At 40.8% G+C, this 23,501-nt stretch overlaps 1 protein-coding gene across 6 annotated transcripts in view; it reads right to left on the bottom strand.

Annotated features, from left to right (window-relative positions):
• Window positions 1-23,501, bottom strand: part of usp9 (ubiquitin specific peptidase 9) — a 185,580-nt gene that overhangs the window by 9,568 nt on the left and 152,511 nt on the right. For all 6 annotated transcript variants that reach the window (XM_078409184.1, XM_078409183.1, XM_078409185.1 and 3 more), the window contains 4 exons: window positions 14,380-14,503; window positions 11,720-11,945; window positions 7,209-7,338; window positions 5,930-6,115 (listed from right to left, as the gene is read on the bottom strand). In XM_078409184.1, the coding sequence (XP_078265310.1) occupies window positions 5,930-6,115; window positions 7,209-7,338; window positions 11,720-11,945; window positions 14,380-14,503 (666 nt within the window). The remainder of the gene's footprint in view (window positions 1-5,929; window positions 6,116-7,208; window positions 7,339-11,719; window positions 11,946-14,379; window positions 14,504-23,501) is intronic.

Raw genomic sequence — 23,501 nt, 5'->3', positions numbered from 1 at the left:
GGATGTGGTGTACCTCGAATTTCAGAAAGCCTTCGACAAGGTCCCACATAGGAGATTAGTGGGCAAAATTAGGGCACATGGTATTGGGGGTAGGGTACTGACATGGATAGAAAATTGGTTGACAGACAGAAAGCAAAGAGTGGGGATAAATGGGTCCCTTTCCGAATGGCAGGCAGTGACCAGTGGGGTACCGCAAGGTTCGGTGCTGGGACCCCAGCTATTTACGATATACATTAATGACTTAGACGAAGGGATTAAAAGTACCATTAGCAAATTTGCAGATGATACTAAGCTGGGGGGTAGTGTGAATTGTGAGGAAGATGCAATAAGGCTGCAGGGTGACTTGGACAGGTTGTGTGAGTGGGCGGATACATGGCAGATGCAGTTTAATGTAGATAAGTGTGAGGTTATTCACTTTGGAAGTAAGAATAGAAAGGCAGATTATTATCTGAATGGTGTCAAGTTAGGAGGAGGGGGAGTTCAACGAGATCTGGGTGTCCTAGTGCATCAGTCAATGAAAGGAAGCATGCAGGTACAGCAGGCAGTGAAGAAAGCCAATGGAATGTTGGCCTTCGTAACAAGAGGAGTTGAGTATAGGAGCAAAGAGGTCCTTCTACAGTTGTACCGGGCCCTGGTGAGACCGCACCTGGAGTACTGTGTGCAGTTTTGGTCTCCAAATTTGAGGAAGGATATTCTTGCTATGGAGGGCGTGCAGCGTAGGTTCACTAGGTTAATTCCCGGAATGGCGGGACTGTCGTATGTTGAAAGGCTGGAGCGATTGGGCTTGTATACACTGGAATTTAGAAGGATGAGGGGGGATCTTATTGAAACATATAAGATAATTAGGGGATTGGACACATTAGAGGCAGGAAACATGTTCCCAATGTTGGGGGAGTCCAGAACAAGGGGCCACAGTTTAAGAATAAGGGGTAGGCCATTTAGAACGGAGATGAGGAAGAACTTTTTCAGTCAGAGAGTGGTGAAGGTGTGGAATTCTCTGCCTCAGAAGGCAGTGGAGGCCAGTTCGTTGGATGCTTTCAAGAGAGAGCTGGATAGAGCTCTTAAGGATAGCGGAGTGAGGGGGTATGGGGAGAAGGCAGGAACGGGGTACTGATTGAGAGTGATCAGCCATGATCGCATTGAATGGCGGTGCTGGCTCGAAGGGCTGAATGGCCTACTCCTGCACCTATTGTCTATTGTCTATTGTCTATTCTGCAACGTGAGTTTAAAGAGTTCGGAAGAAGACTGAAACGCAGGACTACTAGGGTGGTTATCTCTTGATTGCCTCCTGTACCTCGTGCTGGTGAGGGCAGGAACGGGGAGATAGGGGATCTGACTGTGTGGTTGGGGGGCAGGTGCAGGGAGCAGGGGTTTAGATTTATAGACCACTGGGATCTCTTCTAGGGTAGGGGTGACCTGTACAAAACAGACGGGTTACACCTTAACTGGAGGGGGACCAACATTCCGGCAGGCAGGTTTGCTAGTGCTACACGTGTAGGTTTAAACTAAATAGCGCGGGGGGAGGGTTGACAAATTGGGAGTATAAAGATGGAGTTAAAGGGGAAGTGAGTACAGGAAAAGTTACGAATTAATGGGAAGGAAAGTTCGAGAAGGGATAAAAGAGTACGGTCAGGGGCAATTGTGAGAGGGGAGGTGAATACCGAAGTTAAAGTGTTATACATGAATGCGCAAAGTATAAAAAATAAAGTGGATGAGCTTGAGGCTCAGTTAGAGATTGGCAAGTTTGATGTCGTGGGAATTACAGAGACATGGCTACAAGAGGACCTGAAAATTCAGGGGTATACGTCCTATCAAAAAGACACACAGAGGTGGGCAGAGGGGGTGGGGTAGTTCGGTTGGTAAGGAATTAAATTCAGTCCCTTGCGAGAGGTGACATTGAATCAGGAGATGTAGTCAGTTTGGATAGAACTGAGGAATTGTAAGGGTAAAAAGACCCTAATGGGAGTTATCTACAGGCCCCCAAACCGTAGCCTGGATATCGGGTGCAAGTTGAATCAAGGGTTAAAATTGTGACCGGTGTTAGGATTATCAGAACACATTACAAACTTTACGCTAAGTCAGAGACGCTTTCTTGACTATAGTTTAATAACTGCGAAAAAATTAATACTTAAATTTTGGGGAAAAACAGTAACCCCCACAATTAAATTGTGGATTACGGAAATGACCGAGACCTTGCATTTGGAAAAAATAAGGTTTGCCTTAATTGACAAACCAGATATATTTTTTAAAATATGGTCTCCATTTATTGAATTTTTTAAAAAGTAAATGGGTTTGTCACAAAACTAAAACTTAAAACTAAAGTTAAAACTTGAGTTTAGGGTCGGATGTACAAAGATACTCATTAACTCCCGGATCTATCCCCATAATCTTTATATTTGTAATTCACTTTTTTCTTTGCTTTCTCTCTATTAGTTTATAGTCTTTTTTTTCTGTCTCTTTTCATCTTTATTTTTTCTTAAAAAAATTAAATATTGAAGCTATGTAAGAATTCTATAACCAGTTTGTCGTTTATTATTATTTGTACATGTGCTTTAAATTTTTTTAAATAAAAATAAAATAAAAAATTGGCATGTCGAAAAAGGTAATGCTACGGTGGTTATGGGAGATTTCAACATGCAGGTAAACTGGGGAAATCAGGTCAGTACTGGACCCCAAGAAAGTGAGTTTGTGGAGTGCCTCCGAGATGGATTATTAGAGCAGCTTGTACTGGAGCCTACCAGGGAGAAGGTAATTCTGGATTTAGTGTTGTGTAATGAACCGGATTTGATAAGGGAACGCAAGGTAAAAGAGCCATTAAGAGGTAGTGACCATAATATGATAAGTTTTAATCTACAATTTGAGAGGGAGAAGGGAAAATTGGAAGTGTCAGTATTACAGTTGAGCAAAGGGGACTATGGAGGCATGAGGGAGGAGCTGGCCAAAGTTGACTGGAAAGAGACCCTAGCAGGGATGACAGTGGAACAACAATGACAGGTATTTCTGGGAATAATGCAGAAGGTGCAGGATCAGTTCATTCCAAAGAGGAAGAAAGATTCTAAAGAGGCACCCGTGGCTGACAAGGGAAGTCTAGGACAGTATAAAAATAAAAGAGAAGTATAACATAGCAAAGATGAGCGGGAAGCCAGAGGATTGGGAAACTTTTAAAGAGCAACAGAAGATAACTAGAAAGGCAATATGGGGCGAAAAGATGAGGTACGAAGGTAAACTAGCCAAGAATATAAAGGAAGCCAGTAAAAGCTTCTTTAGGTATGTGAAGAAAACTTAAGACAAATGTGGGTCCCTTAAAGACAGAAACAGGTGAATTTATTATGGGGAACAAGAAAATGGCAGATGAGTTGAACAGGTACTTTGGATCTGTCTTCACTAAGGAAGACACAAACAAGCTCCCAGACGTACTAGTGGCTAGAGGACCTAGGGTGACGGAGGAACTGAAGGAAATTCACATTAAGCAGGAAATGGTGTTAGATAGACTGATGGGATTGATGGGCTGATAAGTCCCCAGGGCCTGATGGTGGCTCTAGAAATCGTGGACGCATTGGTGATCATTTTCCAATGTTCCAGATTCAGGATCAGTTCCTGTGGATTGGAGGATAGCTATGTCCATCAGTCTGAAGAAGGATCTCGACCCGAAACGTCACCCATTCCCTCTCTCCTAGATGCTGCCTGACCTGCTGAGTTACTCCAGCATTTTGTGATACCGTCGATTTGTACCAGCATCTGCAGTTATTTTCCTACGCAGCTATTTACAATATACTTCAATGATTTAGATGAAGGGATTAAAAGCAACATTTGCAAATTTTTAGATGACACAAAGCTGGGTGGCAGTGTGAACTGTGAGGAGGTTGCTATGAGGATACAGGGTGACTTGGACAGCTTGGGTGAGTGGGCAGATGCAGTTTAATGTAGATAAATGATTATCCACTGTGGTGGCAAGAACAGGAAGGCATTATCTGAATGGTGTCCAGTTAGGAAAAGGGGAAGTACAACGAGATTTGGGTATTCTTGTACATCAGCAGGCATGTGAGTGAGGTAAAAAAGAGGAAAAGAACCGAGCGTACAGCGGGAGTCAAAACATTGGAATTTTTGGAAAATTTACACACAAAATTACCAGTTTCAAGCCTCTTTTAGTGTATTGCAAAGTAAAAACAGACATTACAAAATAATGTGAATATGTCACTGTATACCAATAACATTTAAGTAAATTTGCACATTAATTGATAATCAGCCCAAAAAGGTGGTAATTGGCTTTTCTGCTATGTTTTATATTTTAACCCCTTCTTAATTAATTTAGTTATATAATCATGCACTTAAATGTAATATTTACTCATTACAGTTCCACCACTGATTTTCTGGCACTCTTGGTTCCAGAGCTTTGCTGGTTTATCCAGCCGGCCAAGGAAGTCAGCTATGGGGACTGATTTGCTGGCTCCAGCTGGGCTGGAGTTCCAGAGGCCCAGTCGCAGGTTGCAAATTCAACCCATCGATCGGCCGTGGAAATCCCGATGAGGTCGAGATTGGCTGCCCTGTTCAGCCTAGGTGCCACTTTTTCGGGGAGACTTCCAGGGAGCGGGGGATTTCTCGCGGAACCCCTGGCGATCTCTAGCGGAACCCTAGTGTTCATTACAAGTCAAAACATCGTTTATTTTCTCTTTTTTTTCTGATCCGATTTATCCGTTGGTAAACGCGATTTTGGCAAAGTGAAAAACGCGGAAACGCAGAAAATTCACATGCCTGTGAGGCAGTCACTGAAAGTAAGCTTGCAGGTACAGCAGGCAGTGAAGAAAGCTAATGGCATATTGGCCTTCATAACAAGACGAGTTGAGTGTAGGAGCAACGAGGTTCTTCTACAGTTGTACAGGGCCCAGGTGAGACCACACCTGGAGTATTGTGTACAGTTTTGGTCTCCAAATTTGAGGAAGGACATTCTTGCTATTGAGGGAGTGCAGCGTAGGTTCACGAGTTAATTCCCGGGATGGCTGGACTGTCATATGTTGAAAGAATGGAGCGACTGGGCTTGTATACACTGGAATTTAGAAGGATGAGAGGGAATCTTATTGAAACATATAAGATTATTAAGGGATTGGACACGCTTGAGGCAGGAAACATGTTTCCGATGTTGGGGGAATGCAGAACCAGGGGCCACAGTTTAAGAATAAGGGATAGGCCATTTAGAACGGAGATGAGGAAAAACCTTTTCCCCAGAGTTGTGAACTGTGGAATTCCCTGCCTCAGAAGGCAGTGGAGGCCGATTCTCTGGATGCTTTCAAGAGAGAGTTAGATATTCCATATTCAAGGAATATGGGGAGAAGGCAGGAACGGGGTACTGATTGTGGATAATCAGCCATGATCACAGTGAATGGCGGTGCTGGCTTGAAAGGCCGAATGGCCTGCTTCTGCACATATTGTCTATTAAGGCAAGGTTAACCACCACCTGTTCCTGCATCAGAAAGATTTCAGCCTGGCCCATCATGTTATTTTCAAGATATATGGCATAGTACTTAAAATATTAAGGAAACGCATCTGATATCTGGAAAATAGTTAACTGAGCAACATTTTGTTGAACATATGAAAACATGAACTTGGGGGGGTGGGGGAGGCATGTCATCTAAGGACAGGCAATCAGCTATTTAGATTTGTCATGCAGAGATTTATTTCCCTTCAGAGGATTAGAGAATTGTGAATATTTAAAACTATCATCTCAAATATCAAACACTGAGATCAGTACATTTTTTGTCAATAAGGGAATCGTTAATGTATAAAACAAACTAAACATATGCAAGCATCAACTCTGCAAGACATGGGATGGGCATTTTGTCATTTAATTTCCCAGAACAAAAGTCACAAATATTGCTCCCCTTAACTAATAAACTTCTGGTTCCAAAGACATACTTCTGGTCATTGTTCTTACCATTAATTGAGGACTGCATGCGTGATGATACATCACAGCAACGGACTAACTGTGATACCACAGCATAAAGTTTTCCTAGTTCAGCATACTGGTATTTGATAGGTGGTCCTGGGCCTTCATCCAGAGCTACCAGCATAAACGTTGCAGGCACATTTAGTTTCAGTAACTGTGTCTTTTCTGCCACACCTGGTAAAAACAAAATTTCCAAAACAATGGAATGAATTACAACTAGCAATGAAGATACTTGTCACTGGCAACAATATTTCCAAAGATTCCTTTGAACTATTTAGCTAAAAATCAAATGAAGATAATTAACGTTCAATTTGAAACTTCTGAAAACTGGAAATGTGTTAATCTTTTGTTTGGGTAGTTGAGTGTTCCATAAATTAGGCACACCAGAGTGTTTTAACAAATAATTCAAACTAAACGATTAGGTAAATAATGCAGATGCAAATTTTTAATACCATAGATATTTTTTGATGATACTTTCCCCAAGGCAGATTCCCAAATCAAATAATTCCTTACAAGATGTGTGGTGCTTTACAATGGATTATATCACATTTCTTTCAGATGTTTTTTACTGAAGTCCATCCAACCTATCACACACTTTTATAATAATATATATCATTTTTAGTTGGCTTCATTTGGGCCTTTTCCTTTCCTATTTCTGCACCACTGATACGTCTTTTTTAGAACCTTACTCCCTACCATTTAAATATTTTTGTAGCATTTATATTTAGTGAAAAGACATCTTTGTTCTTCAGGCAATCTCATCTGAATAAACTTGTATCAAAACTTTCATTCATTCTGATGAAAGATCATTGACTAGCAACTAAATCTGCTTCCCTCTCCAAAATTGCTTCCTGTGCTTTCCACTATAAACAAAAAAATCATCGTATTTTGTCATTGAACAGAAGCTGATCTGCCAATTACTAACAGCATGCCTCATCAAAAATAGAATAACCCAAAATAGTTCAAACAATTTTAAGAGCACAGGTTTTGATCATAAAGTCAAGATGGAATACACGAATAAAAAAAGTGATACCAAGAGCTGATTTTAATTTTTAATCTGGGTTCATTTTTATACAATGGCATGTGTGAATAGAGCTAATTTGCAATAAGCATGAAAATTAAACAGTTAAAATACTTGATTTCTCTCTCTCCCCCCTCCCCGAAGGATCTGAACAGAAATCAAATTATTTCTTAAAAGGAAAATTATACAAATTGGCAATAAGGCAGTAAAAATGAAGCACAATAACAGTTTCTGTTACACTCTTACCCAGATTTGCATACATAACAAAGAGGTTGAAGTACTGTGTTAAGTGCCTCCCATGCTCAGATACTTCTCGTCGCAGTAGATTCAGAACAGCTCTGAGAAGGTGATCACTGAGACTTAAATTATCAAAAGCCTGTTAAATAATTAAACAATGGTTAAGACATTTAATAATACATTCCAATAATATACAAATACAGCCTGGTAATACACACTTTTTTCCATCCGGCTCAATGGACTGAAGGAAATTATTTAATAGATCAGTTTTGTAGCACACTTTTAAAAAAATAATAATTTATACACTCTTTCATTTTCTCCATGGCAAAACTTTTCATTAAAGGAGCATATTAATGAAATTTTAAAAATCAAACAGAAGGATATGGCTTGAAATAGTTCCAATCTTTCAGAGAGAAAGGAGTAACAGTGGCTCCCATCTGTAGGACATTGAGTTTGGCAGCTCCAAGTTCCCAAGGGCATTTTCAGAGAGAAGCACTGACACAACACATTGTTAAAACTTTCCCCCTCAAGAGCCACAAGGAAAATTGTTGTGAGAGGTGATGTAGTTTGATAAAAGAAAATCCAGGACAATACTTTATTAATGAAAAACAATTAATAAATATAATTTGTATACAAAGTGGTGGATTTATTCATGAGATGCATACATATATATCAAACATTAAGCAAATTAATATGCTGCCAAGGTTTGGGGAGTGTGGATGGATGAAAAACAATACTAAGTTCATCTTGTTGAGACTACAAAGGGATTTGGTGGAATTTCTGGAAATGTGTCCAGTGAGGAAAAAGAGAGTATTCTGTGAGAAGAAATTAAGAAAGGTTGCCCTATACTTTCTGGAGACAAGAACAAGATAGATCATTAAAACAAAACATTCATGGAGGGTTTGATCGCTAGATATTTCTTTTAATTGTACAGTGTAGAACTAGGGATCAAAATCTCATTGTTGGTTGGAAATTCAGAACTAGGATGAACAATAACCGTAATAATGCAGGTTATGAATCTCCAAAATTTCCTACCTCAGATTTTCCAGGGATGCTCAGTTGTTGTATATATTTTAGACACAATATGGGGTTTGGGTGGGAAAGTGCATTTATGGCAATGTGAATTTATGTGAATGACAGAGCGCACTCAAAGAGATTAAGGCCAAGTCGCTGACTGGTTAGCAGGCAACAAAAGCTTTTCACTCTACTTTGGTACACGTGCCAATAAACTAAATGAAAAAACTAGTTTTGCTTCTTTTGGTACTTCTAATTCGAGTAAAGTTTATTATTCTATTAAATATTTCCCAAAGCCACTTGTGTGAACATCTTTGAACACCACTGAAAGTCCATGTTTTAATTTTGGATTGGAAGTGGGATCGATGAAGTGTGAAGCGGGGAAGTTTTGGTTGATAATTAAATTATAAGTGCACCTCACAGCAATATTTTAGAGTTTCATCACTGCCTTTATTCATGAAATTTTATTTTCCGATAGATAATTATATTTTTTTAGTGTTTTCACTCGGTCATAAACAACTTGCCCTATCAAGTCTGTCCTGGCTCCCTTTGCACAGTGAAGCAGCTGAAACTAATGAATTTTCACAGGGATTGACCTAAGGCTCAATTCCAACCCATGCAAATGATTTGGATGGAAGGACAAAATCATCGCAGCCAAACCTGTTTACAATTAAAAAAGGAGAGGGAAACAAATAGAGAGTCTATAGACGGAGTTAGTCATGGGTTAAAAATAAGTCATGAACTATCACGTGGAGAAATTAATTAACTTGGTGAAATAGAAAAACAGTTTTGTGAAATGTAAACAAAAGACAAAATGTGTGCCCCTGCAGATGAAAAGCAGGAAGTTTGCATGCAGGTGTAGCAATTAACTTTGGAAAGTAAATGGAATGTTGCCTTCTGTTTAGAGCACAGGAAATCAAACAAAACTAATATGCAAAATCATGTCGAATGTACTCCACACTTTCATTTTCTGCACTGATAACACCCTTGCTTTGGAGAGAATAAATCCTGGTTTAATATCTAAACAAGCAACAGTACACACAAGAATTATTGGATTTTATCATGCTGGACCCAGACAATCCTTTAGAATCGCTGTTTTGTGGTCCCCATGCTTACCAAGGCCAGATGGAGAGGGCTGATCTTCTGGCACTCTGCATGTACTCCCAAGTCAGGTGGCAGGGTCGGGTACTGACTTGGCCTCACATGGTATGGTATTAAGGTCACCAATCCCTCCGCCCCCACTGAATGTAGTATGTCTCAATGGGCTTAGACAGATAACAAGGCTGGGGACAGAGCTTTGCCTCCTGCCATAGCAGTCAATAAATATATATATTTTAAATGAAGATGGCTAAATATGTAAAAGCAGTAAATAATTAAAAGCATTAAACTATTTAAAGCTTATTGAAAATAACGCTTCCCCATATGCTTCCTAATGCAGGCTTGGAATGCCTAATGCAATCATTCGAATAGAAATATAGAAAACATAGAAAAATAGGTGCAAGAGTAGGCCATTCGGCCCTTCGAGCCAGCACCGCCATTCAATATGATCATGGCTGATCATCTAAAATCAGTACCCCGTTCCTGCTTTTTCCCCATATCCCTTCATTCCTTTAGCCCTAAGAACTAAATCTAACTCTCTTTTGAAAACATCCAGTGAATTGGCCTCCACTGCCTTCTGTGAATTCCACAGATTCACAACTCTCTGGGTGAAGAACTTTTTCCTCATCTCAGTCCTAAATAGCCTACCCCTTATTCTTAAACTGTGATCCCTGGTTCTGGACTCCCCCCAACATCGGGAACATTTTTCCTGCATCTAGCCTGTCCAATCCTTTAAGAATTTTATATGTTTCGAGAAGATCACCTCTCATCCTTCTAAATTCCAGCGAATACAAGCCCAGTCGACCCATTCTTTCATCATATGTCAGTCCCGTCATCCCGGGAATTAACCTGGTGAACCTAAGCAGCACACCCCTAAAAGCAAAAATGTCCTTCCTCAAATTAGGAGACCAAAATTGCACACAATACTCCAGGTGGTCTCACCAGTGCCCTGTACAACTGCAGTAGGACCTCCTTGCTCCTAAACTCAAATCCTCTCGCAATGAAGGCCAACTTGCCATGAGCATTCTTCAATGCCTGCTGTATCTGCAGTACATGCACACCCAAGTCTCATTGCACCTCCCCTTTTCCTAATCTGACACCATTCACATAATAATCTGCCTTCCTGTTCTTGCCACCAAAGTGGATAACCTCACATTTATCCACATTATACTGCATTTGCCATGCATCTGCCCACCCACCCAACCTAAACAAGTCACCCTGCAGCCTCATAGAATCCTCATTGCAGCTCACACTGCCACCCAGCTTTGTGACATCCACAAACTTGGAGATGTCAAATTTAATTCCCTTGTCTAAATGGTTAATATATATTGTAAATAACTGGGGTCCCAGCACCGAGCCTTGCGGCACTCCACTAGTCACTGCCTGCCATTCTGAAAAGAACCCGTTAATTCCTACTCTTTGCTTCCTGTCTGCCAACCAGTTCTTTATGCATGTCAATACCCTACCCTCATAACCATGTGTTCTAATTTTGCACACTAATCTCTTGTCAAAGGCTTTTTGAAAGTCCAGATACACCACATCCCCTGGCTCTTCCTTATCCATTCTAGTTGTTAGATCCTCAAAAAATTCCAGAAGATTAGTCAAGCATGATTTCCCCTTCATAAATCCATGCTGACTTTAACCGATCCTGTCACTGCTTTCGAAATATGCTGCTATAACATCTTTAACAATCGACTCAAGCATCTTCCCCACTACCAATGTAAGGCTAACTGGTCTATAATTCACCGCTTTCTCTGTCCTTCCTTTCTTAAAAAGTGGGGTTACATTGGCTACCCTCCAGTCCCCAGGAACCGATCCAGAGTCGAGAGAACATTGGATAATCTTAGGGTCAGATCTACCATCCATCATTATCAGTTCAATAGTGAAATGTAGTGAGGAACTGCCACAAAATACATCCTGGCTTTGAGTACAAAAATCCAGAACTTAATTGTGGTACACTAGTTGAACCCTCGCCACTCAAACCAATGACTACACCCAGTAAAAATTGGCCATGAAAGTTAACCAATGCATTTAGCATCTTCACAAACAAGTTGAAGTAACGTCAGTTTTGATGCTCATCTACTTAAATTGTCTAAATGTTACTCCGTTAAACATTCGAGCTTCCTAAGCATGTTTCCCTCATTCTCTGGTGTAGAAAATAAATTTACATGTGCAGTTTGACAGAAAAATGTAGGAAGTCAGTCTGCCTTAGTAATTAAGAACTTAGCAAAGAGAAAATTTCTACACAAAGTAAAAAGAAAATTTGCAAATGTCAGAACCCTGAAAGAAAGGGCGAATTATATGGGTACAAGTCAGCAATTATTATTCACAGAACAAACAACTGGAAGAAAAAATTATGTTCCATCACAAATCTGAACTATATTTTCCCAGCTGATGAATTATCTTACCTGAGTGGAAGGTCCAGGGGATGTAAATGGTGATGGGCATGGTCCATCTTGTAATGAAAAATGTGCAAGAAATACTACGAGCTTAGCAAACGCACTTCTTACTTCAGTGCTAGGGCACTCCAAAAGGTACTCTGAGAAGCGATTTGGATAGGCAAAAAGAACATTATGTGCAAACCAACAGCGCACATTCTTGCTATGACGGAGCAGGATACACAATGCATCATACCTGTGAGGGGAAAAGAAGAGGCCAGTTCTCAAGTGTATAATAATGGCCATAGCTTAAAATAGTTAAAATGATAAAACTATTCTGCTTGGTAGATAACTGTATTATTCAGCATTATACACTTAGTGATCTGATCTAATCCCTATTCTGAATAACAAATTAATTTATTCACTTGGGGCATTAGAATTGCTCTCTGCGTTCAAATCTGTGCAGAAGATTTGGCTTTGAGAGGACTTCGTGCTGCTCAAAAATAGTACGAGATAAAAATAACATCTATGGACATAGCCAAGAAACAAGATTACAATATTGATGCAACAGTCAGCAAGTCTATCCTGAGGCAGATGATTAACAGACAATTGGTAAAATAAAACGTGATCAAATTTAAGAACTGGTAAGAGAAAAGCAATTAAAAAATGAGTTGAGTTATTTTATTTTCTGTCTAGAAACATGTAAGAATGATTGCAGCAATACAATTCTACAATCTCCAAAAGCCTTATTGTAGATTTCCTGTGCCTTGTGTGATATGTATAAAGCCTTTTGCAGCGAAGTAAGAGCCTGGGTAAACCACATTTTTCCAGGTTGTGTGTGTGGTGGATCATGGGTTAGAAACATACAAAATAGGTGCATGAGGAGGCCATTCGGCCCTTTGAGCCAGCACCGCCATTCAATGTGATCATGGCTGATCATCCACAATCTGTAACCTGTGCCCAACCTCTCCCCATATCCCTTGATTCCACTAGTCTCCAGAGCTCTATCTAACTCTCTCTTAAATTCATCCAGTGATTTGGCCTCCACTGCCCTCTGTGGCAGAGAATTCCACAAATTCACAACTCTCTGGGTGAAAAAGTTCTTTCTCACCTCAGTTTTAAATGGCCTCCCCTTTATTCTAAGACTGTGGCCCCTGGTTCTGGACTCCCCCAACATTGGGAACATTTTTTATGCATCTAGCTTGTTCAGTCCTTTTATAATTTTATATGTCTCCATAAGATCCCCTCTCAACCTTCTAAACTCCAGTGAATACAAGCCTAGTCTTTTCAACCTTTCCTCATATGGCAGTCCCGCCATCCCAGGGATCAATCTCGTGAACCTACGCTGCACTGCCTCAATTACAAGGATGTCCTTCCTCAAATTAGGAGACCAATACTGTACACAATATTCCAGATGTGGTTGTACCAGGGCCCTATACAACTGCAGAAGAACCTCTTTACTCCTATACTGAAATCCTCTCGTTATGAAGGCCAACATGCCATTAGCTTTCTTCACTGCCTGCTGTACCTGCACACCAACTTTCAGTGACTGGTGTACAAGGACACCCAGGTCTCGCTGCACTTCCCTCTTACCTAACCTGACACCATCGAGATAATAATCTGCCTCCTTGTTTTTGCCGCCAAAGTGGATAACCTCACATTTATCAATATTATACTGCATCTGCCATTCATCTGCCACTCACTCAACTTGTCCAGGTCACCCTGCAACCTCCTAACATCCTCTTTACAGTTCACACTGCCACCCAGCTTTGTGTCATCTGCAAACTTGCTAGTGTTACTTCTAATTCCTTTGTCCAAATCATTAATATATATGGTAAACAGTTGCGGCCCCAACACCGAGCCTTGCGGCACTCCACTCGCCACTGCCTGCCATTCTGAAAAGGACCCGTTTACTCCTACTCTTTGCTTCCTGTCTGCCAACCAATTATCTATCCATGTCAACACCCTACCCCCAATACCATGTGCTCTAATTTTGCTCACCAATCTCCCGTGTGGGACCTTATCAAAGGTTTTCTGAAAGTCTAGATACACTACATCCACTGGCTCCCCTTCATCCATTTTACTTGTCACATCCTCAAATGGGTTGGGATGTGACATTGAGTAAAGAAATCCCTCTTGCTAAGACCACCTTGTACAAAGCACCAATTATTTTTCTTTAATTATTAGCCAATGAGTTACATTTCAGGTTGTATCAAAATGTATTTCATAGATCAAATGCTTTGATTCAGTGTTTAAAAACTAACCTCACCCAATGCAGGACAAAAATGAAGTTTAATAACAGTGGTAATATTAGATCATCCAATCTGCTAATATTGCAGTGATTTAAAAATTTAACCTTATGCAGTTTAAAATGTGAAAATAAATTTATAGATAACGAATCTCATGGGAACTATCTCAAACGTCTACCTGTATCAACCCTCCAAAGCATTCCATTAGACAAATGCAAAATCAGCCAAGTTTTAAGTTTTACATTGGTAATGGATGCTGATATACATTTTGATTTCGAAGCTAAATGCTGATGATGGAAATTTATAAATTCTCATTTTTATTTCCTTTTGAAATTCTTCAATGAGCAGCAGACGTCAACACACGTCTTCAGTCCTTGATTTAAGTTAAACAAAAGTAGACAATTGCTTGGAAAAAACAAACATTACAAATAACTCACTCACCATTCACTTGCTGGACCTCGGACTATTTTCTTTGTGTGAAACCCAGTATTAAACAAGAATCTTGCAGCAAGTTGAATGCTTATCATGGCCAATTCTTCAGCTTCTGATAATAGATGATCTTGTCCTGCATAAATCAGATTTCTTGAGAGTCAATTGCTTACTGAAAGAAACATTACTGGGTTTTCTCATTTGAACGCAAACACAAATGAAAATGTACACAAGTTATTGCAACAATTTCAAAGTCAGGAGATGAACACTATGGCGTTTCATCACGCCACATCATTGTATCTATCCTTGACATCCATAATTTATGCAGGTAAAGTATGCAAATTTAAAATCTCACTTTCACAGGTAAGGATGAGCAATATAATAGATCTGAAAAATGAGTTCCGACAAAATTCAACAAGTTTTTAAAATTCAGTGGCTTTTAGAAAAACATGGAGCATGATTAAGTTACAGATATGGAACAGACTGTAGAGTAGATAGAAAACAGTTCTATTGATTCACTAAAATGCAAATTTCTTTCAGTAATAATATTAGGAGGAAAGATGGTGCATGCTTGGAAGGAACAATTGACTTTAAAACTTGTATTTCCAAAGGTCTCATGCAACGAGTGCTCCTTGCCCTACATTTAAATGTGCATTTGATGTAGTAGAAATCATTTCAGCAAGGTATTTGATAGTTCACAGAGCAGATGGACAAAGAAATTACTAACTCATTGGATTCAAGGGGAGTGGCAAGTTGGATTAAGAATGGGTTTATAGAGAGAAAGCAAGGATCCAACCATCGATGGGACGTCCACCGACTAGAAAAAAAATGCAATGTGTTTTAACTGGGCTTAACAAATCAATTATTTTTGGTTTTTATGAATTATACAGATTCAAAAGTAGGGACCACAAATAATGATGTCAATGATTCCAAAATTTGCTATGTGGTTGATTGTTAAGTAGTATATTCTCGGTTCACAATATCATGGAAATTCTTGTTTATATCAAGAAAACTGGCAAATACACAATAAATAAAAGCATATCAGAAAATGTAAAGGAACACGAGGATCTTGAAGCGCATATTGGTAAATCTATAAAATGCTTGAGGCTGCAGGTCATATACTTGGCCTTTATTGGCTGCAGCACAGAAAATAAGAGCATTTGGACTTCTAAAACTATTAAATATTCACCATGCTGTATTTAGTTCTGTTCTCTAGACTACAGTAACAATCAAATTACAAGGGAGGTGAAGCGGAAATTTAGTTTTTAGGGCTGGAAGATTATGATTATGAGAAACCAGCTAGTCTGGGGTTTTTTTTCCTTTGGATCAAAATGGAACAAGGAAATTTTAAAAAATCTATTCAACGAGGCAAGACAAATCCTCTTTTCTCTCAGTAGAAAGTTAAATGCCCAGAGAGCACAGGTTGAAGTAAGTGGTCCAAATATTTGAGGGACTGGGCCAGGAAAACCTTATTCATCTTACAGTGAATAACGTAGTCAGGAAACATGTCTAAAAAGGTGGTGGAGGCAGAAATCTTTAGAAAAGTTCCTCAAGGCGGAATAGCCCAGTAATTTGGAAACAAAAATTATTTAATCAATATTTGGTCAGCAAGGACACAATGAGTTGAGTGGCCTCCATTTGTGCGATAAAATAACAGAAATATTAATTTACACATGAGAAATGTGTACACACAAGTCTAAAAAGTCGCCCATAAATATTTGACAAAGAAAATTAGTAATTGACAAAACATTACAATGCATTCATTTTATTTCACTCCAGGTGAAATATCTGCTGATGGGAAAAAATGGTCATGGAAAAGGTCAAGTCCAATTGTAGTAATTACCAAGAAGCCACAGGCAAAGTCCATTTCCTTCACCAACCAGTCTCCCATTCTGTTCCTTGCAAATTCTCCTCTCCTTTCTCCCAGTTTCTTGGCCTAAATTACTATCTTTTCTCACAATGCTACCCCATTCCATCCCAATATGCCTACCTCTCTCAAATAAAAATTATTTTCAGTTTTAGATGGCAGGATGGTTGAATACAATTTTCATGCATTCACTCTTTTCCATCAATCCCTCCCAGAATCTGCTTACCATCATCTGGCAGCCCACCAAGGTTCAAGTTCAATGGAACATATTCCAATAATTCTGTACCTCCAGTCTGTGACAAAATTACATATTTCCTTTCAAGATTTGCTGTCAATATGTCCTTCTCTTGCCATGATGACAGACACTTGCAATGACAGGAGATGCAACAGCTGTTCTTTTACTCACTTTTGTCGACCTGTGCCTCGAAACAACATCCAGCAGGGTGGACTCTCATTTCAATTTATATACTGTATTAACTGCTTACATTTATCTCTGCCGAAGAAAGCCAAGTGCTTTGTAGAACATATCCATTCTTAAGTTTGACCCAAATATTCTTGTTGCATGTATTATGAGCCCCTCTAAGACTTGTTCCAATATCGCTCAAAGAAGCTTAACAAAAATATCAAGCACATTACATCCTTCAGAACTCTGCACCAAGTTCAACAGCTTTGCTATGATTCAACAGCAGCTGTTTGTGCCTGTTCCAGACCACTTTTTGATTCACCACTTGTCCCACAACCACCCATTTCTCCTCACTCCATCATTTCATTTGTCATTGTATCTTTCCAGCCTTTCATCCCATCAGAGACATTGCTTTTGCTGTTGCTTCCCTCCAGTTACTCCATATCTTAAAACATTAGTAAAAATCTAACTTTACTCAGGTAACAAATTGTTTTCTTAATCCACAAATGCAACTAACCAGCAGGATATTTCCATCATTTTAGTAATACTGGCTTTTTAAAAATCCCAAAAGTTTGGGGATTTCAACATGTAACTATTTTATAGGCAAATTCTTCATTTTGCAATGACTAACTTAACATTTTTCCACACTATAGCCCATTCACTACCTCCTTGTTTTTTTCAAGTTGCAATATCTCTCAGCTGTGTGCTCTTTAGAGTTTAATTTTTCACCTAGCTTTGTATCATCAGCCAATTTCATGTAGTCCTTTCATGAATTCAGGTTGTAAACAGCTCTGGTCTGAGCACCAATTGTTGATTACCACCCACGAAAATGACCCTATTGTCTTATGCTGTTCCCAGATCGTACCCAACAATTGGTACACCATCCTATGTCTGGCACCTGAGTATGCCTTTTGCAAACCCAAATGCACGACATCATACTCAACACAGGAACAAAGAAACGCAAACTATTGGAGGATCTCAGTGAGATAATGCAGAATATATGGAGGTAGAGGGAGGTCAATGTTTAGGGCCCGGACCTTCATCGGGACTGTGTAGATGGGAGATGGCCACTATGGAGGTGAAGGGGGTGAGGACGAAACTGGCAAGTGATAGGTGGATCCAGGTGAAGAGGGAAATGATGGGCAAATGGAGTCAGCTGGGGGAAGGAGGGGGAGGTAGAGACAAAGGCTGGAAGTGACATGTACATGACAAAGGGCGACACATTGTAGAATCTGATAAGTAAGAAGGATGATAAGTGGAAAGGAAAAAAACTGCAGATGCTGGGTTAAATCGAAGGTAGACACAAAATGCTGGAGTAACTCAGGCAGCATATCGGGAGAGAAGGAATGGGTGACGTTTCGGGTCCAGACCAACAGCTAACGATGGCTTGTTTCCTTTATCATCATTACTTTTATGCATATCTTTCATTCATTGTTCTATATCTCTCTACATCATAGTCTATATCTCTTGTTTCCCTTTCCCGTGACTTTCAGTCTGAAGAAGGGTCTCGACCCGAAACTTCACCCATTCCTTTTCTCCCGAGATGCCTGACCCGCTGAGTTACTCCAGCATTTTGTGTCTACGGATGATAAGTGAAGTTAGACACAAGAAGCTGGAGTAACTCAGCAGGACAGGCAGCATCCCTGGAGAGAAGGAATGGGTGACGTTTCGGGTCGAGACCCTTCTTCAGACTAAAAGTCACGGGAAAGGGAAACGAGAGATATAGAAGATGACGTAGAAAAATATACAACAATGAATGAAAGAAATGCAAAAAAGTAATGATGATAAAGGAAACACGCCATTGTTAGCTGTTTGTTGGGTGAAAACGAGAAGCTGGTGCGACTTGGGTGGGGAAGGGATGGAGAGGGGGAATGCCGCGGTTACTTGAAGTTAGAAAAATCAAAATTCATACCACTGGGCTGTAAGCTGCCCAAGCGAAATATGAGATGCTGTTCCTCCAATTTGCATTTAGCCTCACTCTGACAATGTAGGAGGCCTAGGATAGAAAGGTCTGTGTGGGAATGGGAAGGAGAATTAGAGTGTTCAGCAACCGGGAGAACAGGTAGGTTCAAGCAGAGTGAACGAAAGTGTTCAGCAAAATGATTGCCCAGTCTACATTTGGTCTCGCTGATGTACAAGAGTCCACATCTTGAACAACGGATACGGTAGATTAGGTTGGTGGAGGTGCAAGTGAAACTCTGCCTAACCTGAAAAGACTGTTGGGGTCCCTGGACAGAGTCGAGGGGTGAGGTAAAGGGACAGGTGTTGCATTTCCTGCGGTTGCAGGGGAAGGTACCTGGGGATGGGGTGGTTTGAGTGGGAAGGGATGAGTTAACCAGGGATTGTGGAGGAAACGGTCTCTGCGGAAGGCGGAAACGGTGCAGAACCTGGCGGACTGGTGCTCTGATAACAACCTGTCCCTAAATACCACCAAGACCAAGGAGCTGATCATCAACTTCCGTAGGTCACACAACGGGGAATACGCCCCGATCTTTATCAACGGGGACCGTGTGGAGAGAGTGTCCAGCTTCAAGTTTCTGGGCACTCACATTTCGGAGGACCTAACATGGTCCACTAACACTGCTGCGTTGGTCAAGAAGGCACAGCAACGACTGTTCTACCTAAGAACACTGAAAAAGTCTGGTCTACCCCAACAGCTGCTGCCGACCTTCTACCGCTGCACCATAGAGAGCATCCTAACACATAGCATCCCTGTGTGGTATCTCAACTGCACGGAGGCAGAGAGGAAAGCTCTTCAGCGGGTAGTCCATAGAGCTCAGAGGACTAACGGAACACAGCTACCAGCCTTGGAGGGCATCTCCAACACACGATGCCTCAAAAAAGCCACCAGCATCCACAAAGACTCTTCACACCCCTGCAACAATCTGTTCGAACTTCTACCATCGGGCAGACGATAGAAGGCCTTCTACGCCTGCACCTCCAGACTCAGGAACAGCTTCATCCCCAGGGCCATAGCTGCTATGAACCGGTCCTGCTGAGCTGGATGGTCACATCGCACAGTGAACCGGCACATCTATTTGCACTTTATTCTGTTTTAAAACTGTTCTAATTTGTTTCATTGGGTTGTTTAAATTAATACTGACTAGCTAATTAATTTATTGCATCGTATGGGAGGCGCATTCCCAATCTCGTTGTACCCCTGTACAATGACAATAAAGATATATTGTATTGTAAGTTTGCAGATGACACAAGCTGGGTGGCAGTGTGAACTGCGAAGAGGATGTTAGGAGGTTGCAGGGTGACCTGGACAGGTTTAGTGAGTGGGCAGATGCAGTATAATGTATATAAATGTGAGGTTATCCACTTTGGCGGCAAAAACAAGGAGGCAGATTATTATCTCAATGGTGTCAGGTTAGGGGGAAGTGCAGCGAGACCTGGGTGTCCTTGTACACCAGTCACTGAAAGTTGGCGTGCAGGTACAGCAGGCAGTGAAGAAAGCTAATGGCATGTTGACCTTCATAATGAGAGAATTTCAGTATAGGAGTAAAGAGGTTCTTCTGCAGTTGTATAGGGCCCTGGTAAAACCACATCTGGAGTATTGTGTACAGTTTTGGTCTCCTTTGAGGAAGGACATCCTTGTAATTGAGGCAGTGCAGCGTAGGTTCACGAGATTGATCCCTGGGATGGCGGGACTGTCATATGAGGAAAGATTGAAAAGACTAGGCTTGTATTCACAGCAGTTTAGAAGGATGAGAAGGGATCTTATAGAGACATATAAAGTTATAAAAGGACTGGACAAGCTAGATGCAGGAAAAATGTTCCCTTTGTTGGCCATGATCACAATAAATGGCAGTGCTGGCTCGAAGGGCCCGGTGGCCTCCTCCTGCACCTATTTTCTATGTTTCTATGTTTAGTTTAGTTTAGAGAAACAGGCCCTTTGGCCCACTGAGTCTGCACCTACCAGCAATCCCCGCACATTAACACTACTCTACACACACTAGGGACAATTTCTACATTTACACCAAGCCAATTAACCTACAAACCTGTATGTCTTTGGATTGTGGGAGGAAACCGAAGATCTCAGAGGAAACCAACACAGGTCACGGGGAAAACGTACAAACTCCATACAAACACGCACCCATAGTCAGGATCGAACCGGGTCTCTGGCACTTTAAGGCAGTAGCTCTACCGCTACGCCACCGTGCCACCCTTTCTGATTGTTTTCATTAGTTTATCAGTTGGATTCATCAACAATTTATAAGCAGGTTATTCCTCGTTCCATCGAGGATATTGTTTTGCATCCCAACCTTCCTTCTCTCTATAACTTCAAAATAACCTGTTTTCTCTATTTCTCAGTCATCATAAAGGTTTAAGTTTAAATGCTCTCTTTCTACAAATGCTGCCTAAACTGCTGAGTGGTGTTATTTTCTCTGTCCTTGAGGCTTGCTGGGAATGTGATAGAATGCTCTCAGCTTGCTTGGAATAGCGTGCACAAGATGATCATGTTGATGAATATTTTATCTCCCTGCCAAACATTTACACTGTCCACCCCTCAACAAACAATAACTATTTTACAAGTTCGCCCTGCAGCAATTATCGAATATTTCTTCAACAGCAAAATACAAATCTACAACTTCCAACACCTATAATAATAGTAGGTATATGGGAATGCCACTATCAGCACTTTGTTCTGCAAGTCTCAAGAACCTAACATGAGGATCACTTGGTCAACGTCTTGGAAGTCCTTATCTAACAGCAACATGGAATACCTTCACAACACCTGTAATGGTTTAAGGAAATAGATAACTTTTTCCAGGCCAATAGGAATGGGCTTTAAATGCAGGCCTCGCAGAGACATGAACATACCTTTACAGAAGTTGGTATTGTTGTGCCAACAGTACCAACCCTGGAAAGTTGGATAAGATTAATCTCTGCCTGCTACCAAAATTAAGCCTGTGTTTCTCAGAGACAATAAATCACAATTAATATTGTTAAATGTTTGTAAATTTCCCGCACTTCCTGCTTGCATTGAGCCATTGACAACTGTCAGTATTATTGAATGTTGAGTGAGACCCAAATAAATAGTTATTCCATAACACACGTAAAAAATCAAAAAGGCTGAGTGAAATGCATTAGCGATCTACTCCATCAGTCTGAAGAAGGGTTCCGACCCAAAACATTGTTTCACATTTCACACATGCAGCTTGATCCATTGAGCACAATGAACAGAAGGGTCCTGAGGAGTATTGTTGTTTATAATGACTGTGACCCTGATGTGCGGTGAGCAGAGGGATCTAGGAATACAAGTACACAGTCACAGGTAAATAGGGTGGTGAAGGTGGCTTTTGAGTAAATAAGTGGGGATGTTATGTTACAGTTGTACAAGACAGTGGTGAGGCCACATTTTGAGTACTGTGTTATTTTGATCGCTCTGCTATAGGAAAGATTTCATTAAGCTGGAAAGAGTGCAGACCAGATTTACATGGATGTTTTCATACTTGAGGGCCTGAGTTATAGGGAGAGGTTGGGCAGGCTAGGATTTTGTTCCTTGCAGCATAGGGGACTGAAGGGTAATCTTAAAGAGGTGTATAAAATCAATGCTGTTTCGATAGGGTGAAAATTGTATTTTTCGCAGTTCTGGGAATTATGAACTAAAGGGTATAGATTTAAGGTGATAAGGGAACATTTTTATAGGAGTACCAACTTTATCACAAAGAGGTTGTTGTGTATTTGGAACGAGCTGCAAGAGGAAGTAGTTGAGGTAGACGTTGAGTTAGATACATCTAAATGACACTTAGACAGGCACATAAATAGGAAGGGATCTGGGCCAAATGCATCAAAAGGGATTAGTTGAGACAGGACATCTTGGTTGACAGGAACAAGATGGCCTGAAGCCCTGGTTTTGTGCTCTATTACTGAATTCCTCCAGTAGTTTTCTTTCTTTCCCCCCTGGTCTCCTTTGTTCTCATGTAAATCACCCCAACCCTGGCCAGAATATAGCACTCAAACCTGTGGGAACAGCCTCTCCTCTGCCCCCTCCCTCCTACAATCTGATAACTAGACAGTACAGTGCCTGTGACCTACGTAGCATCCTACACGTTTCCAACATAAACCTACTTGCTTTTGTATTCCATGAATCAGTCAATACACAAGTCCTGTATGTTTTCTTAACCAGAGCTCCAAAAACATTTATATGCATCCCAAGGGGAAACTGTTTGGTTAATGGACTGGAGTAGGATGAGGTGGCAATTTTGAGATTTCAAAGAGACCTTTCCACTGGAAGAGCAACATCTCTTTCTTTTCAGGCAGTGCCATCTTAAGTAATACCTCAGGAGACCTATCATATCATATCATATCATATATATACAGCCGGAAACTGGCCTTTTCGGCCCACCAAGTCCGTGCCGCCCAGCGGTCCCCGCACATTAACACTATCCTACACCCACTAGGGACAATTTTTACATTTCACCCAGCCAATTAACCTACATACCTGTACGTCTTTGGAGTGTGGGAGGAAACCGAAGATTTCGGAGAAAACCCACGCAGGTCACGGGGAGAACGTACAAACTCCTTACAGTGCAGCACCCGTAGTCAGGATCGAACCTGAGTCTCCGGCGCTGCATTCGCTGTAAAGCAGCAACTCTACCGCTGCGCTACCTAAGGGGAAAGCTGGAGTTATGGCAGCAGCCATGTTGGTAATGGCAGCCACACCTGCCATTAATAACATGGAAAGACTGATCTTTGCTCAAACATCCACATAGAGACAAAATATCTCATGTACTCAATGAACGACTGTTTACTATTTATACCAAATGGTTACTCTGTAAAAGTGTTTTGTCCATGGTCCAGCTTCTGAAAAAGCAAAATAGTGAAACCTATACTGCTCTACCAAAGAGTAACTTT

The sequence above is a fragment of the Rhinoraja longicauda genome, chromosome 12, assembly GCF_053455715.1.
Source record: "Rhinoraja longicauda isolate Sanriku21f chromosome 12, sRhiLon1.1, whole genome shotgun sequence".
In the NCBI taxonomy this organism is placed as follows: domain Eukaryota; kingdom Metazoa; phylum Chordata; class Chondrichthyes; order Rajiformes; family Arhynchobatidae; genus Rhinoraja; species Rhinoraja longicauda.
This window is presented reverse-complemented; position numbering and strand designations above follow the sequence as displayed.